The sequence below is a fragment of the Planococcus citri genome, chromosome 2 (genome assembly GCF_950023065.1).
Source record: "Planococcus citri chromosome 2, ihPlaCitr1.1, whole genome shotgun sequence".
In the NCBI taxonomy this organism is placed as follows: domain Eukaryota; kingdom Metazoa; phylum Arthropoda; class Insecta; order Hemiptera; family Pseudococcidae; genus Planococcus; species Planococcus citri.
Genome location: NC_088678.1, coordinates 26109407 through 26128755, shown reverse-complemented (window position 1 = coordinate 26128755; position 19349 = coordinate 26109407). Strand labels below are relative to the sequence as shown.

Here is a 19349-nt window from a genome sequence, read left to right as displayed (position 1 = left end):
AAATTCGACGAAAGCTAGCAGAAAATTGTCGTAAAGTAAAAAATAATCATAAAAGGACGATAAAACTTTTAGATTTTGGTTAACCTTAACCTCATTTTTCCTTCACATTAAAATCTCAATAGCAAAAAATGTTTCTTCGAAGAAATTGTCGATCTTGAGAATTGAAGGAGCTAGAAGAAGCAATTAGTCGGTGGGCCTGCATAAGGATCACTTGCATCCCCCTGCCGATCCTCCGAGACAACTTTTTTCTTAAAGGGGGAGTTCTAAGGAACATTTCTAGCCCTTGTCCTCAAAAAAAAAGTGGCCCTACTTACAAAATGGCGGCCATTCTGATTTTCAAACATAGATCGAAAGAGCAGGCAAAAATTCATCACCTGTCAAAATTTCAAGTGCTAAAGTGCCTTTTTCGATTAAAATGTAAGAAAAAATCAAAATTTTACCGAATTAACCTAGAAAGCTGAAATTTGGGATATATCCTATTTTCGACGTGCCAAATCGATTGGAAACTGTTTCAAACCGTTTTGAGCAGTTCTGGAGCCTCCAGCGGATTTCCGAAACTCACAAAATTTCATCAAATGGAGTTGGAAAGCCGAAATTAATTCTGCAAACTGATTTCAATATGCTGTGAAGTCGACTGCAGGTAAATTTCAAGTTGTTTTAGAGACTCCAGCAATTTTTTGAAAATTACTGGAGCCTCCAGTAAATTTTTTAAATTAGAAATTTCCCCAAAATTTCATCAAAATAGAGATGGAAAGCTGAAATGAACTATACACTCCAATTTTAACACCCTCTGAAGACGACTTCAGGTGGGTTCAAGTAATTTTGGAGCCTGCAGTGACTTTTTGAAAGGTTTCATGGCATTTTCAGGAGAATAGAAATTTTCAAGAAGTTGCTGGAAGCTTCAAAACCACTTGAAACCACCATGCAGTCGACTTCATAATTTTATTGAAATTAGTTTTCAGAGTGAATTTGAGCTTGCTAACCCCATTTGATGAAATAAATTTCATAAATCTACTGGAGGCTCCAGTAATTTTCAAAAAATCGCTGGAGGCTCCAAAACGACTTGAAATTAGTTTGCAGAATAAATTTCGGCTTTCCAACTCCATTTGATGAGATTTTGTGGGAATTTTGAGTTTCAAAAATCTACTGAAGGATCCAGTAATTTTCAAAAAATCGCTGGAGGCTCCAAAACGACTTGAAATTCACCTGCAGTCGACTTCATAGCTTATTGAAATCAGTTTGCAGAATTAATTTCGGCTTTCCAACTCCATTTGATGAAATTTTGTGGTAATTTCAAGTCTAAAAAATCTGCTGGAGGCTCCAGAACTACTCAAAACGGTTTAAAATAGTTTCCAATCGATTTGGCAGGTCGAAAATAGGGTATATTCCAAATTTCAGCTTTCTAGGTTAATTCGGTAAAATTTTGATTTTTTATTACATTTTTGGCCAAAATTTGATTTTTGAAAATTCACCAAAAATCGAAAAAGGCACTTTAGCTCTTTAAATTCTGACAGATGATGAATTTTTGCATGCTCATTCGATCTACTTTGTACGGTTTAAAAAATTTCGTGCAAGTTCTATGTTGGAACGCAAAATCTGCGATTTCTGCTGATCTGTCCATCAAAATGGCCGCCACTTTGTAAGTAGAGCCGCTTTTTTTTAGGACAAGGGCTAGAAATATTCCTTGGGACTTCTCCTTTTTATCAAAAAGTTGTCCCGGATGATCGGCAGGGGGGTGCAAGTGATCCTTATGCAGGCCCTCCGCAAAAGTTGAGTATCACTATATTTTCAAATACGTGCATAGCTTTTTCAATTTCTTGTACTGAAAACTTTATTTTTGATTAATTTGAAAATTCTGCCCCATCAATTTTCACAATGAGCTTGTTACAACAAACAGAATTAGAAGTATCAGTTTCTTCTTCATTTTATTTTTATTTAAACTTCCTCCTACAAACGAGAGCTAAAATAATAAAAATAAAATAATCATGTACAAGCATGAGGTTACATTCAGATTTTGCCAAAGATAAAGAATGAAAGGAGGGGGGAAGAAGAGAATAGTTCAATTCATATTGAAAAATCTCAAATTTTCTATTTACAAATATTCAAAGTCAAAACTCTACTTCTAAAAGAAAACTGAGGAATACTTAGAATGAGGAGGAGGTGGGGGTCGTTAAAATTCGCGAAGTAAATAAAACATACAAACTCGTTTTGAAATTCTTCACTAAAAACAACAACAACAGCCATTCAAATAAAAATACTATCACATGAATAAAATGGCATGACTAAAATATTTTGTACGTTGAAAAGTGTGATGTGTGATATCCAAATCCAAACCCAACACCGCATCAGACATCGTGGTTACGTAACAATTGGAACACAATAGGTAGAAAATTCTTAAACCAAACCAGCATCCACAGCCATTCCATAAAATACTGAACTCTTAGATTCGAGTAAAACTTTCGGAGAGTCGTACTCGACTAAATATCCTTTATCTAGAACTATGATTCTGCAAAGTACCAAAAAAAAAAGTTATTCATCGTGTCAGTCTCAAAAACTAACAGCTAAATTTGCAGTGGTATTCAATCAGCTCTTACTTATCGTAATCCATAATGGTATTCAAACGATGAGCTATCGTTAAAACAGTACAGTCCGCAAATTCGCTACGAATTGTGCTCTGAATTAAATCATCGGTTTCTAAATCGATAGCTGCAGTGGCTTCATCCAAAATCAATACTTTTGTTTTACGCAGAAGAGCTCTAGCCAAACAGATCAGCTGCCTTTGACCAACGCTGTAATTTATTTCCGATTAAGAAAAGATATTTCCAAATTTGTAAACACTCCTTTGACAATTTACCTGAAATTTTCTCCCCCTTCGGTAACTTCGAACTGGAGTCCAACATCTGAACTGGAAATATGTGATTTGAGATGAGCTAATTCTAAAGCGTGCCAAATTTTTTCATCGGAATATTCTTCCCCAGGATCTAAATTCATCCTTAACGATCCGCAAAATAGAACTGGGTCCTGGAATAAAAAATAGATATGGTTCGTTAGCCATGATTTTATCGCACAAGTTCGTGTTTTTTTTTCAATTTAAAAACCACGTGAGAAATAAATCAGAAAAAAACTGATAAGCGTGGTGGCATTCTAATGACTAATGAGCACTTGGGCATAAAATTTTCTATTACTGCTCGTAACTTCAGTACCTGAGGTATTATGGTTAATTTTGAACGAAGGGTATACAATCCTAATGCAGCAATATCCACACCATCGATCAGAATTTTTCCACCGGCAGATTCGATTATTCTGAATAAACTCAAAGTTAAAGATGACTTTCCAGCACCAGTTCGACCAACAATGCCCACCTAATAAAAAATAAATTATTTAAAAAAAATATTCGGTCACTTCGCTTAGGTAGGTTTACGAAAACATTCTACGAAATATTACTTTTTCGCCACCGTTTATAAAGAATGAGATCCCTTTCAGAACCAGATCCAGACCATTTCGATACCGAACCTGAAAATCTTGAAATGCTATATCACCTTTGGATGGCCAATTTTGAGGCACCGGTTCGTTAGGTATTTTCCAAGCGGCTTCTTGGGACGTTTCGCTGTATTCTTTGACCCTTTCAACAGAAACGATGTTGGTTTCTGCTTCCGAAGTAATGAAGACGAACCAGTTCAAAGTCTGAGTGATCTGTAAGAAATATGAACGTGAGTCTTTCAAATCTAAATTCTAGAGGTTAATTTATCGCGTTAAAGGATGAGGGGGGGGGGTAAAGCAGCATATTTTCGATGCTTTCCTCTCGACTTGAAAAATCAGAAAATTATTTTTATGTAGGTAACTCTTAAAAATCTTGAAACGAACATTTTCAGCTATTCTGAAGACTTGAGTAAATATTCAAATTTTCTTCAAAAATTTCAAAATACTCTGTAGTTATTTCAAAATTTCAAGAATGCCAGTTCCACAAGTTTCCGTACAGATAAATTACTTTTGCTTTCAAATAGAAGAATTCAATCACACAGAAAAATAGATTTTAGAAAGACATTTTTTTCAGGGTTTCGGCTCCAACAAATAAAAAGTTCAATTGAGGAGAGGTTGTTTAAGAAACCCCCAATGTAAAAATTTACAAAAAAATTTTTATTACTGTTTTCAGAAGAAATGTGACGAAAAAACCAATAATGAAGGCGAATTTTTTTTTAAAAAAAAATCATGTTTTTGTTGAAACTGGTGGTTTTTCAAACGAACCCTGAATTCTGCTCCTTCAAACATCAATTCTACAGCTCAATTCAACTTGGTGTAAGATGGATTGCCACATTATCAAAAAAAGGCACGGTGGGTTTGATGGATGGCGCAATTTTTGATGTTTTTTGATTTCTTAAAAGGGAACCTCTTGAGATGTCACACTCCGATTTGAACGGGACCACGATTTTTGGAAAGACCATAGTCTAAAACCCACGAAACCAAATTTTCAGCTGCCCAAGTTCATTTTTCGATTTTTGGCGAATTTTTGAAAATTCAAAATTGACTGTTTTTGGAGATTTATGTTTTTTTCTTAAAAAGTACGTACTTGATCAATAAAAATTGTAAAAATAAGTCCCAAAACTAATATTAATTACCCAAATCCAAATTTCACCATTTCCAGCTATTCTGGAGCCTCCAGCGTGATTTCTCAATTTCTCCAGAATTTTGAATTTGCTCCAGAAGGCGTGAATATGAAGTTGGGCAGCTAAAAATCGAGTTGTATATTACACTCGACCTGTTTAACGAGTTTATCCACATTTGAGCCGATTTTGAGAGTGACACCTCAAGAGTGGTTTTTTGAGGTGTCACTCTCGCTCCAAAACGGCTGGAAATGGTGGAATTTGCGTTCCAGGGGTTAGTTCTTGAAGTAATACAGCGATTCGCACAAATTTCGAGAATTTCCTCACAAACGGTTATCTTTTGATTTTTTGAATTTTTTAATTTTGAAAAAAGCTGGTCAAAAAACCATTTTTTAGGTGTCACTTTCAAAATCGGCTCAAATGTGAATAAACTCGTTAAGCAGGTTGAGTGTAATATACAACTCGATTTTTAGCAGCCCAACTTCATATTCACGCCTTCTGGAGAAAATTCAAAATTCTGGAGATATTGAAAAATCGCGCTGGAGGCTCCAGAATGGTTGGAAATGGTAAAATTTGGATTTGGGTTATTAATATTAGTTTTGAGACTTAATTTGACCATTTTTACTGATCAAGTTCGTACTTTAAAATAAAGCATAAATCGCCAAAAACAGTCAATTTTGAATATTCGAAAACTCGCCATAAATCGAAAAATGAACATGGGGAGCTGAAAATTTGGTTTCGGGGGTTTTAGACTATGCTCTTTCCAAAAATCGCGGTCCCGTTCAAATCGGAGTGTGACACCTCAAGAGGTTCCCTTGTTAATCTTTGGTCAAAAAATTTATCTGTTCGTTATCTTAAAATTCGGAATTTTTTTTTCTAATGATGGATAAGAGTTAACTACTAGCGATTCAATCGAATCATCCGATCAATTTTTTCACTATTCTTACTCACTTGCAAAGCGTAACTGACAGATAAACCGACCATTCCAGCGCTCAAAGTATCTCTTTCTAAAACAGCGAACAAAGCAGCAAAAAAAATGATGACATTTCCGATTGTTTCAGTGCGCACCGCAAGCCACCTAGAATAGTTCAAAATAGGAGAAATTCGTCAAATTTAATCCGATAGTTAAATAAGTTCAATGATTTTTTTCAACTAATTATTTACCTATTGGAAACAAGATTCAGATAATAACTTCTCATATTAAAGTCTACTTTCTCTTCTGATTGTTTGATGAATTTTTCCGACAGACCGTAAGCTCGAACCGATTGTGCACCTGAAAAAATTTCAAGGTAATTTTCATAATTTTTAAAAAATTAAGCGTTATTAGTAGGTATTTTAAATGAATTCGAATCACACCAGAAACGGTTTCAACAAAATGCGAATAAATCGGAGACCGTGATATCGATTCCAGTCGTTTAAGTTGTCTTGAGGTGGTAACATAAAATCGCTAGGTAGGTAATTGAAAAAACACATTATATCAGAAAATCTCGCAAGACAAATTATTTTTCGCATTAATATTAAAGTACGGCTTACTTGAACAATGTAATAAACAACGCTAATGGGAAAAACGAAGAAAGCGAAAGTTGGAGTAGTGTAACTAATGATTATAAGAGTGAAAAGCACCTATAAAAAAAATCGAAATTAATTTTCTGCGAAGTTTCACAGGTTAATTTGCATCATTGTTGAAAAATCACCAATACATACATCTCCTAACGAGTAAATAAAATTACTAATTTCATCTGGAAGCTTGTTATCCAGAACGTCGATATCCTTAGAAAATCTGGATAAAATACGTCCGGCGGGCGTCACATCCATGAACGAAAGTGGCAAACGGAAAACATTCTTCAACATGAGATTATGTAAAAGTCTAGCACTTTTCCAGCAAGCCAGACGAATAGTAATATCGGCTATAAATTCTACGGTACCTGTACGTAATTTTATCATTAGTATACTAGAATATTTCAAGACTGAATTGACTATCTGCATTGATCATCTCCATTTCGTACCTTGACTTATCCCTAACATAGCGTAAACTGAAAGATATAGATCTCTTTTATCAGCAACTTGAGTACCGTCGGGATTAGTAGCGTTCGAATCGCTAGACCATTCAGATAGCCATACATTCGAAGCTAAGGACAATGTATGGATCAGGAAGTTCATAAATATGATGAAAAATGACAAGAAAAATCCCACTGATCGCAGATAATACACGTAGACTTGCCATTTTACCTGAAATTCGTATAAATCTTCAAAATATTGAACAAATTAAAGCAATCGATGATAAAATTCTACATTTTACTAACATTTCCCGTTTCGACATGTTCCACTTCGATTAATTTATCTCCAATAACGTCATCGTCTTTACCTTTTCTTTCATGAGTGGTTGATTTTTGTCTATAAATAAAAAGCAGTCATCAAAACACTCATCAATATTACTTCGATAGTTTGAACATAATAGGTAATCGTAGATATCCACCTATTAAGGGGTCCACCCGATTCGCTTTCACTAATTTTGGATTTTTGTCTCACGAGTCGCTCACTGGCGACTTTTTCTTCTCCCAAAATAGCTTTCAACTTATTTAACTCTGTAAAATTGAGGGAAAAAAAGTTATCCAGTAACCTCGAAACCATTTTTTTAAATTTTCTTCAAAGGAACCTACCTTCTTCGTCAGGTTCATCAACTTCTCTTAAATAAGATTCCAAAAATTCGGAGAAATCTCCTTTGTTATCGAGTAGTTCTTCGAATGTTCCTGATTCGGAAACAGAACCATCTTTTATAACAACGATGAAATCAACTTGAGATAAATAAGTTACGCTGTGAGTAACTAAGACACGAGTCTGTAAACAAAATGTGCAAAAGTTGCATCGTTGTAAGTAAAAATAAATCGACCGAAAAGTATACAATGTATTTCAACACGACCTTATCTTTCAGTAATCCACTAGGACCAATCACGCGGTCGAATATATGTTTACCAACGTGCGAGTCTACAGCACTCAAAGGATCATCTAGGAAATACACTTCGGCTCCAAAATACACTGCTCTGGCCAAACTAATTCTTTGTTTTTGACCACCGCTCAAATTTATTCCCTGAATAAAGAAAATAAAAATTAGTTTCGAAAGTATTTAAAAAATAATTTATCTGAAAATTACACGAAAATAACCTTTTCACCAATTTCTGTTAAATCACCTCCAGGCAAAATTTCAAGATCTGGTTTCAAAGCACAAGCTTCTAATATACGGTCATAAAACACTTCATTAATATTTTCTCCTAGAGTGATATTATCTCTTAAAGTAGCATTCTGAATCCACGCTTGTTGAGGTACATAAGCTATGGTACCCTGAGGGGTGAAATTCAATTTAAAAAATGTTAAATAATCATTTACAGCGACTTTTGAATAAGATGGAAAGTTCTTCTTACTCGTGTATTCACAATGCCGGATAATTTGTACATTTCGCCTAAAAATGCAGAGATCAATGAGCTTTTTCCAGCACCAACCGGTCCAACGACTGCTACTAAAGCTCCAGAATCAACTTTTAAATTTATATTATGCAAGATAGGCGACCCGTTTTGCCCTTCCCATGCAAACGATGCGTTTTCAATGACCAATGCTTCAGCTGAAAAATGACAGAAAGCAATTACATATAATTTTCCATTTCCAGTAAATAATATAATGAGGCATTTTGAAACTCACCTCGATTTTCATGAGTAACATCGCCGAAACTCAAATCTTCCGAATTTAGAAATTTATTTATTCTTTTCAGCGAAGCGCTACCCTGTAAATTATACATACATTTTCATTCAAATGACCAAATAAATTGAAAATTGATAACCTCGTTTTAACAATAATTACCTGCACTGAAAACGTAACCATTATTGGGAATATCAACAATGGTAATTTTAAAGCATTGAATAGCGATAACGATACGAAAGCTACTTTTGCATCAAATATATGTTTCTCGTCTGATAATACAAACACAGCGAAAGTAACTAATGGAAACTGCAAAAAAATAACAATTCGGAATTTTCGTTAATTTTTCAAAGATTCTTATTAATTTCATATTGAAAATTAAGTAAAATCACCATAAACGCGGTGAAAGCCCACATAAATGACATAAAACCATCCCAATACGCCTGTTGCTTAGATATACGTGTTTCTTCATTTCGAACAGATAACACGTGCTTTTCGAAACTGGATTCCCAAGCGTACAATTTCAACACCTACAATAAAAACCAAATAATACGTTAAAAAATGGATTTTTTTTAGAGAGAAAAAAAACAGAAAAATATTAACTTTAAATCCGGACAATATTTCATTCATTAATTTAACTCGATTATCTTTATTTTTCATTTGCGCCAACTGCAAAGTTTTCAATCTATCGGCGACAAACCAATTGACTAGAATTGAAACAATAATGACACCAAAACCAGCAAATATACTGGCACCTGAAAAAAATATTATTTAAAAAAGCAAATAACCACAATTTAATCTGAATTAAATTGAAAATTAGTTACCAAGAATTTGCCATAAGAAATATAACGCCAGCACGATTTGAACAGGAGTTGAGAACAACAAATACATGTACGCCATTAGGTCAACAAATCGTTCAGCATCTACTGACATCAAGTTCACTGTTTCTCCCATTGTGAAATCTTTTCGAGCACCATTCGATATACGTAATGCCTGAAACACGATATAGGTATCGTAAATTGGCCTTTTTGACATCAGCAATTTTGGATTTTCAACCTTACAAGGGGGAGCCTCTTGAGGTGTCACACACTCCGATTTGAACGGGACCGCGATTTTTGGAAAGAGCATAGTCTAAAACCCCGAAAACCAAATTTTCAGCTGCCCAAGTTCATTTTTCGATTTTTGGCGAATTTTTGAATATATTCAAAATTGACTGTTTTTAGCGATTTATGCTTTTTAAAAAAAAGTACGTACTTGATCAGTAAAAATAGTCAAAATAAGTCCCGAAACTAATATTAATTACCCAAGTCCAAATTTCACTATTTCCAGCCATTCTGGAGCCTCCAGCGCGATTTTTCAATTTCTATAGAATTTAGAATTTGCTCCAGAAGGCGTGAATATGAAGTTGGGCAGCTAAAAATCGAGTTGTATATTACACTCGACCTGCTTATTTAGTTTATCCACATTTGAGCTGATTTTGAGAGTGACATCTCAAAAGTGACTTTTTGACCAGCTTTTTTCAAAATTAGAAAATCCAAAAAATCAAAAGATGACCGTTTGTGAGGAAATTTTTGAAATTTTCGCAAACCGCTGTACGTAACTAACCTCCTAAATCAAAATTTTACAATTTCCAGCCATTCTGGAGCCTCCAGCGCGATTTTCAATTTCTCCAGAATTTTGAATTTGTTCCAGAAGGCGTGAATATGCAGTTCGGCAGTTAAAAATCAAGTTGTGTAATATACTCGACCTGTTTAACGAGTTTATCCACCTTTGAGCCGATTTTGAGAGTGACACCTCAAAAGTAGTTTTTTGAGGTGTCACTCTCGCTCCAAAACTGCTGGAAATAGAAGAATTTGCGCTCCGGGGGTTAGTTCTTGAAAAAATACAGCGATTCGCACAAATTTCAAAAATTTTCTCACAAACGGTTATCTTCTGATTTTTTTTGATTTTTTAATTTTGAAAAAAGCTGGTCAAAAACCCACTCTTGAGGTGTCACTCTCAAAATCGGCTCAAATGTAGATAAACTCGTTAAACAGGTCGAGTATAATACACAAATCGATTTTCAACTGTCCAACTACATATTCATGCCTTCTGAAGCAAATTCAAAATTCTGGAGAAATTGAAAAATCGCGCTGGAGGTTCCAGAATGACTGGAAAGTGTGAAATTTGGATTGGGGGGGGGGGTTAGTTTTGGACAAAATACAGCGATTCGCGTGAATTTGAAAATTTCCACACAAACGGGAAACGTTTGATTTTTGGATTTTTAATTTTGAAAAAGCTGGTCAAAAAGTCACTTTTGAGGTATCACTCCCAAAATCGGCTAAAATGTGGATAAACTCGTTAAACAGGTCGAGTATAATATACAACTCGATTTTTAGCTGCCCAACTTCATATTCACACCTTCTGGAGCAAATTCTAAATTTTGGAGAAATTGAAAAATTGCGCTGGAGGCTCCAGAATTGCTGGAAATAGTGAAATATGGACTTGGGTAGTTAATATTCGTTTTGGGACTTATTTTGACCATTTTTACTGATCAAGTACGTACTTTTTTTTTTTAAAAAAAAACATAAATCGCCAAAAACAGTCAATTTTGAATATTCAAAAATTCGCCAAAAATCGAAAAATGAACTTGAGCAGCTGAAAATTTGGTTTTCGGAGTTTTAGACTAAATGCTCTTTTCAAAAATCGCGGTCCTGTTCAAATCGGAGGTTGTCACCTCAAGAAGTTCCCTTGTTAGGGTACTTACTTTTTTATAAATAACTGAAATCAAACTCGTTCGTATTTGAAGTCCGACCATGTACATTCTATGCAGATATTGCGCTGTCAGTAGAGATTGAAGAAAAGCAACGAAAAATAATGCTACCGCGTACACATATCCTTTCCACATCTGTTCGTTTCCATCGATAAAATCGATCAATAAACTGTTAACATACAAAATCAGTTCAATTTTTTTGAAAAAACTCGAATCGCCTTATACTTTCCTAATTTTACCTCTTTTACCTTAAAATTTGAGGACTAACGAAAGGCAACATATCTAGAAACACTTTCAACGTTGTCCCGATTATGAAAGTAGTACCGAAAGTTCGATATAGGGCTGGTAAAATTGATACTTGGGTGGTGTTCCCATCGTTTTCGACACCATCTACAGCGTTTCTTATTAATTCAGCATTTTCAGATGTATTCACGCTTTCTCCTCCATTTCTTAATAATGCGCCGTTTTCAGAAACACCTTTGATTCTCACGTTGGAAGTTCTGAAAAACAATTCAACCAACAAATGAGCGAATTTATCAATCATTATTCAAAAAAAATTGTACTTCTTCCCAAAATATATCAGAAACTGCCAAAACTTTTCGAATTTCAATACACAAAACATCACACTTGTTTTTTTGTTGTCTCATTTTGAGATTATAATGACCCATGAGCGATTTCCAGTAGAAATATAGAAATTACTTTTTAGCTCGTTCCACAATTTCGTTCCAATGCTTTTCGAATTTTCGTACGACACTGGCTGACGATAAGGTATAATTAATACTCCATAAATCTTCATTTTCCAATGGTTTTTTATACCCTTTCCAAGTCAAAGGATCAAACCAAGCGAATAACAACTGAGACAAAACTGAAGATCCATTTTCCGGACACGCATTCTGCACAAAAAATATGTACAAAATTGTTACGAAAATCATTTTTCAATACATTGGACATAAAAATCTCACTAACTTCATCAAGAGGATGCCTTAAAATTCGTGGACGTGAATCGGCAAAGCAATTCAATACGAAAATCATCACCAAAGCTGGGTAATAAAGCATATAAGTAGCGAATTCTATCGTATCCCGAGCGTTGTCCTACAAAAAAAAAATCATATTTAAATTCATAATCGGCTTATTCTACGCATTCTAAACATCTGTCGGTAAAAATATAGTCAATGCCACACACCGTCCCACATCTTAACCGGAATTCTGTTCGATATTGAGGAGTCCCGCATATCAGCAGCAGCAGTGAGAACACGAATAGCACAGCTGACGATCTTATACCACATTTTATATTAGCGTAGGTTACTCCAAAAAACAACACCTAAAAAAATATGCATAATTTATCATCAATAACAATATATTACTCATAATAATTATTCATTTATGATAAATAAATTACTCACACAAGTAGTAAACCTAATCAAAGGCGAGTAAAAATTCACCGGCAGATATGAATAATCATTGAACACGTAATTCGCGATATCGGTAAGTGCAAGGGTTGCTAAAATGAATATTACAATCTGCAACAAAAAAAAAATTCAAGGATTAAATTTAATCAACAATGAACAAATTACGTACACAAAAATATAATATACACAATTACACAAGTACTTTAGAGCCATCTGTTTGCTCCAGTACAGATTATTATATAATATTACATTATTTTTAATCATTTATACTCCATAAAACCACATGCTCTTGCACCTTATGATGAGTACAGATACGAAACACACGAGGTTAATACATTGATAACCCTCGTACCTCGTAAAATCACCTATTAATTAATGAAGTCGTTGATAAAATAGTATCCAATGGAACCATTCTATACTTCACGTACTATAAGTACATTTAATTCTCAATGAAATGATCAATAGCAAATTATTACCAATTTCGATACATTGTAGAAATTCCAAGGAATATCGAACGCCGACGAACGACGTAGAAAGTATACTTCCAAAGGCAGAAATATCCAAAGAAATACACATGGAATCCAGACTAGAACAGTTTTCTCAAAGCATATCGTGAAATCAGGATCATCTGTATCCCAGATGGTCTTCTCGTCCTAAACCAATTCAAACACATGTTGGGCGTTTCAGTATCACTTTTTCAACACCAAATTAATTACAGAAGCATACAAAATACAACTAGCAATTATTTATCGCCTTTTACCGGTGAAATAGATTTCCACCAAAGTTCAACGACGAATTTATTCAAAAGTTGTGACCTGGTTTTCAAAAATATTTATTGAAATGAATTATTCGTCCACTCACCCAAAAAGGAGAACCACAAAATTCATCCATGGCACCGGTGAAATAATTAACATTTCAAGTTACTCGTAATTATCAGCAGATATGATTTACACTGTACTTATGCTAGATAAACTTATAGGTACTAACAAACGTAATCTTCTGACTGCGGTGATGTTCTGTCTCCCAGATAAGAGATTGCTTCCAATTGCGACATTACATAATAATTAATTTAAATTACATAAAATCTAAAACGATTAGAATAACAGAACAACTGCATGGTATAAGGAGCAAACGAGAACATCTTTCAGTATGATAACGAGCAAACGAGCATTACACCACATGCGTGATAACAGGTGATAACTTGAGATTTTCGCGGGAATATCAAAAATAATGGTTATGAACCGTGTTATCCATGGTAATTACTGATGGAATTTTTTGCCAAAAAATTAACAAATGAATAAAATAATGATACGTACGAGTACGTAGTACTAAACGAAGATCGACGAACTTCATCGTTCGCCAACAATCTTCAAATTCTTTCAAGTTTCAATTACGTATATTGTTCTATTTATTTTTTATTTTTTTTAGCAGCATTAAAACATGAAAATGAACTCGAAACTGAAGATGGAATATAAATTACTAGTCGAACGAGAGCAATACTGCAACTCTGCAATACGGCCATGGGGATAGCTCATGAGTAAGGGGCCAGTCGTCTTTTAACTCGTTCTAAGTAATCCTCAGTTCAAACAAAAATCATTCATTTCCGACTTCTGTGCAAATCATTACCTACTCAAATAAGCTATTTTACATCATAGGAGATGAAAAAATAAAGCCTGTGTTTTTCAATTCTATTCCTCCAGCATCGAAATCGAATTTTTTCCATCAAGTGTACTCCAAAATCAGTGGGTAAAACAAACTTCATTCCTGAAGAGCGTAGAATTTGAAGTACCTACCTAAGTGAATTAATTAATCCGTAGCTACTCAACGAGTACATATTGAAAATGTACACCGACTCGACTTCAACTGCCTACCTAATCCTATCTCTTCATATTATCTTATCATCGAAGGATAAATAAAAAATTACAATCAACTTGGAAACGTTACGATGACTACCTTTGTGATCATATATCAGAAGATTCAACTCTAAAACACCTTTCTTCACCAGAATATTAAATTTTACGAAGAAAAAGATAGCGGAATAGAAGAAAGAAAGACGATTATATTATTTGTGTGACTCTCTCGTACACAACAACATCTTACGAATAACTGAAAATACCTACGGATATCAAAAAATGCTAATGATTTTAGCACTTCTCAAATTACACTAGGATCTTTTCCATTTCTCAACAACGAATCGACTGAAATCCATTCACAAGTAAAATACCGACCAATTGTTTCTCGTAGCACGACTACGAAGTACCACTAACCAAACTGTCAATACAAATATACATTCCTTCAAAGATAAACGATCACATTCGTGAAACTACTCAGTACCAAATAATACAAAACAAAAAATAAATAAAAATCTTCATTTTAAAAAAAATCACGCGTTATAAATATAACAAACTTGACAATAATGAAACATATGACATGGAACTTGAATTAATAATACACATTACGCAATAAAAATACATAAAACGATGATTCTCTACATCAACCACAGACTGTCCAGCATCATTTCACATTCACACACAGTATAGTTATCTCTCTTCATCGAAGAAGAGACCAGATTCACTTCTTTTTAGCATATTTGACGTCAGCTTTTTCAGATTTGACTTCGCGACACACAGTAGCTAAAACAGTAGCACAGGGCATCACATCGGTAACAGGCTCAGATCCGGAATTTTGTTCGTATTTCTTCAATCTATTCTTCAACTTGCTGGTTTCGTTGAATAAAGCTCTATTCCGTTGTCTAAGTTTAATGTTTTCTTGCAATCGTTTCTCGTATAATTTTTTATGTTTATCGCATTCGATTTTCAAAGCTTTATTCTTTATCTTGAGTTCTTCGTTTTCGGTGAAGAATTTCTGATACGTTGACATCAACGTTTCGTAGGCGATACGAGCATCTTTGCTGATTTTCTTAGAATCGTCGTCCGATGATGATGATGGTCGTTCGAGAGCCGATGTTGAGTCATTTTTGGTACCGTCGTCGTTGGCGTTAGTGGTGGCGTCCAATTCCAATGGGTCGGTTTCCGTCGTCGTTGTTTCTGCTTCATCCATCGGGATGTTTTCGATTTCGTTGCATAATATTTCGATTCTATATAAGAACACCGACAGTTAATCCACAAGTAATAATCGATGAAAGTTTGAACTCAAAAAAGTATACTAACTTGACTTCACTTTCGGCGAAAGGAGGTAAATACTTAGTAGGAAATGCATCCAACTTGAGTTTACGAGAATTAGTCGGCGAATAATTCAACATCCTTTGAATTAGCGGTTTCTCGAACGCTTCTTCGGGGAAATGCTTTGAACATATTCGAGCTACAACAATAGATTAGGTATGTAGTATCAATTTGCAAACACCGCAAAGTGATTTGTTTTATCAAAGTAACACTTCTGCCTTGTGCCGTATCATTCTTACCATTATTCTCATTAAATTTATAAGGTTTTTTACACGCTGAAATCCATTTTAGACGAGTTTCTATATGTTTAGGAAAACTGAATAATTTCAATCGTCGTTCTTTAGCGTTGCTCGACGAAGTCTTGCATCCAAAGATCGCACAGTTCGGCATTTCGGTTCTTCTTCGGATGTCGCAGATGTTTACATATTATCACAGAAGAGCTATAAAAAGTATTGAAAAACGTTTCGAGAACTTCGGAAAGGCATAATTTCGTGTAAAATTAGAAAAAAATTGACAATTACACGCCAAAGAATGAAAAAATTCAGATAACACGATCGTTTTATCACTAGTGAAAGTGAAAACAAAAACACAACGCTGTTGTAAACATTTTTGGTTCGGAAGTAAATCCAGTAGAGGTCGCTAATAGCGCTATACTTCTTTTTAGAGGATTTGAATTTTGAAAATTAAAATTTCAAATTTGGGATTTCATTTCACGAGAATTACATAGTAGAACGATCACGGATCAATCGATCGTAAAAATCAAAATAATTCATCGATTGATTTTGACCATTAGGTACACATACTTGTCCCTTGCCCACATCGTGGTCACGTGGTGTCAAAATTCAAAATGCTGAAAAATAAAAAAATTACTGAAAAGTGAAAAGTGAGAAATGAAAATTTAAAAATGTTTCTAGTTTTCATTGTTTTCAATCTTCCATTATTTTTCACTTATCTTATCGGCCTGTTAATTTTTTTGTATTGATTGATAAGTCTTTGTGATTAATTAATTTATTAGGATAAGGCTTTTTTTAAACAAAAAAAAAAGTATTACATGAAAATTAGTCCTGAAATAATCATAATTTTTGGCAGGGCATTTTCAAACACTTGATGACTTTTTTTCGACAGGATCAGAATTTTACACGTCAATTTTTCGTTTTTCTGATGTCTTCGAATACTCCACGATTTTTTTGGAGGAGAAGGTGGGAGTCAAAAACATCAGTTCCATATCAATTTTCTGTAGGAAGGACATTTTACAACCACTTAACTTTTTTTTTTTGAAGGGGGGGGGGGTTCAAAATTTTACATACCTATTATTATGTCAATTTTTTTTGCTTTTACAAAAATTTCAGATACATTCCAAGATTTTTTTAGGGGAGAGGATGTCAAAAGTACCTTTAACATGTCAATTTTCCCTTGGCAGAATGGCAGGACATTTTGCCAACGCTGAGACTCCTTTTTTTGGAGTGAGGGAGGAGAGCCAGGAGAGGTCTAAATTTAACCTGTCACTTTTTCGCTTTTCGCATATATTTGGATTTGGACATTCCAATATTTTCTTCAGGGAAGGAGGTGTAAAAAACGCCTTTACAGATTTAATTTTTCGTTTTTAAAATTTTTCAACTTTTTTCAAGCATTCTCAACATTATTTTATCGACGGATTTGCTTTTAAATATGCAATCTTGTTGCTTGAAAATTTCTCAGAGGAACAGGAAATGTTCAGAAAATTTCAATAATTTTCCTATCACTGGCTAAATGGGAATTCCTGAAAACTTGGAAATTTTCAATTTATGAAATTTAGAGTTGGGAGTAGGAAAATGAGAATTTTGCAATGAAATTTTTTCAAAAGAAAATGGTTTTAGAGTCGATTAAAAATCAGAAATTTGATTCAAATCAAAATGCATACATATAAAGATTAGGTCAAGTCCTGGGCCTGGGGTGCCCAAAAGTCAGTTTACGCCATCAAAAATCACATATAATTCAAGAACTAAGTGGACTGCTACATAAGCGGCAACTCGGCAACTTAGCAACTTCGTTTCGCGTCAGTGGAACGAAAATGATAAGAAGTTGCTCGGTTATTGGCTGGAACTAGCAACCAAATCAAAATTTTTTGATTTGGTTGCCAAGTTGCCAGTTGCTGGTTGCTAGTTGCTGCTTATGTAGATGTCGACTAAGCCTCCTAAAGAAAAACTAATGACATTAACCTGATAGGAAATTTTATCCTCTAAAATTTTCTTTTTGGTGATTTTTCTCTAGGATCCACCGTTCGCTCGGAAAATCAACTTTTATGTAAAAAAACGTAAATTTAAAAAAAAATTTAAAAATTGGTGCAAAAAATTTAAAATTAATTCAGAATTCAAGTTCAGCTATTTTTAACATGATTCCTATAATTTGATGAAATCTAAATGATCTTTTCAGAAAAAAAAAAACACGTCAATTTTTTTTCATATAAAAACGTCAGACCCTTGGGGGGCTGCTACCAAAATCAAATTTTGTAAAAAGAAAAATAAATCGAGTGATATGTCAAAATGTAGGTTTTTTGGGTCGAGAAACACGAATCTGAGGTCTTTTTTTCGCTCAGACGCCTCGGGGGCCATTAAGGAGGTGCTACCATTTTTGAGATATCTCGTCTCAAACGCGACTACATTGTAACTAAATTAACGCGAAGTAATTGTAAGTGAATAAGGCATACGAGTAAGTTCTTTTATTCAACTCGCTTCAAAACCGTGATTGCGTGAAAATGTGTGTTTGAGAGTGTAGAATTTGAGTGTGCTTAGTTACTTTGCGACTAGGCGCGATTTTTCTAGTTATGATATAAAATAACCGACGATATCTGGTCGAATGATTGAAAAACTGACAAATAGAACCCCCCCATCAAAAAAATCTGGATTTTGATACACTACTCGGATTTTTGTGATTTTTTCAAAATTTTATTTCGGTAGCACCTTCCCATAGGAACTGAGTGAAAAAAGGACATCAGATTCGTGTTTCTCGATCCAAAAAACCTACATTTTGACACATCACTCGATTTTTTCCATTTTTACAAAATTTGATTTCGGTAGCACCTCCCCAAGGGCCCTCAAGAGTACTGAGGAAAAAAATTACCTCAGATTCGTGTTTCTCGACCCCAAAAAACTACATTTTGGCATATCACTCGGTTTTTTTTTCATTTTTACAAAATTTGATTTTGGTAGCACCTCCCCAAGGGGTTTTAGGGGAAAAAGGATCTCAGATTCGTGTTTCTCGACCCAAAAAACCTACATTTTGACACATCACTCGATTTTTTTTCATTTTTACAAAATTTGATTTCGGTAGCACCTCCCCAAGGGCCCTCAAGAGTACTGAGGAAAAAAGTACCTCAGATTCGTGTTTCTCGACCCAAAAAACCTACATTTTGACATATCACTCGGCTTTTGTTTTCATTTTTATAAAATTTGATTTTGGTAGCACCTCCCCAAGGGGTTTTAGGGGAAAAAGGACCTCAGATTCGTGTTTCTCGACCCAAAAAACCTACATTTATACACAATTCACTCCATTTTTTTTCATTTTTACATTTGATTTTGGTAGCACCCCCCCCCCCCAGGGTCTGGCGTTTTTACATAAAAACTAGACAGCTAAGCAAAGCTTAGCTGCAAAGTGTGCGTAGCTAGCTGCCTTTTCTACAGCTATAACCGCTATTACATAGCTAAGTAGTGCATGCCTCTAATTTTTCAGAATTCTC

The 19349-nt window shown here is 34.5% G+C and overlaps 2 protein-coding genes across 2 annotated transcripts; both read right to left on the bottom strand.

Moving 5' to 3' along the window:
• Window positions 1-2202: 2202 nt before the first annotated feature.
• On the bottom strand, window positions 2203-13616 carry LOC135835215 (multidrug resistance-associated protein 1-like). Its single transcript, XM_065349382.1, has 30 exons — window positions 13314-13616; window positions 12929-13105; window positions 12447-12563; window positions 12227-12364; window positions 12010-12135; window positions 11743-11936; window positions 11292-11543; window positions 11038-11212; window positions 9116-9284; window positions 8895-9046; window positions 8684-8821; window positions 8454-8600; window positions 8295-8376; window positions 8021-8217; window positions 7764-7940; window positions 7522-7689; window positions 7262-7439; window positions 7078-7186; window positions 6905-6995; window positions 6608-6830; window positions 6306-6526; window positions 6135-6224; window positions 5958-6048; window positions 5766-5874; window positions 5553-5679; window positions 3445-3693; window positions 3204-3362; window positions 2855-3021; window positions 2595-2789; window positions 2203-2506 (listed from the first exon to the last, which is right to left on the bottom strand). The coding sequence occupies exons 1-30, from the start codon at window positions 13341-13343 to the stop codon at window positions 2395-2397; spliced, it is 4560 nt and encodes a 1519-aa protein (XP_065205454.1). The 5' UTR covers window positions 13344-13616; the 3' UTR covers window positions 2203-2394.
• Window positions 13617-14805: 1189 nt separating this feature from the next.
• Window positions 14806-16221, bottom strand: LOC135835222 (uncharacterized). The gene is made up of 3 exons (XM_065349392.1): window positions 15874-16221; window positions 15623-15773; window positions 14806-15549 (listed from the first exon to the last, which is right to left on the bottom strand). The coding sequence occupies exons 1-3, from the start codon at window positions 16022-16024 to the stop codon at window positions 15024-15026; spliced, it is 828 nt and encodes a 275-aa protein (XP_065205464.1). The 5' UTR covers window positions 16025-16221; the 3' UTR covers window positions 14806-15023.
• Between the last annotated feature and the right edge of the window lie 3128 nt (window positions 16222-19349).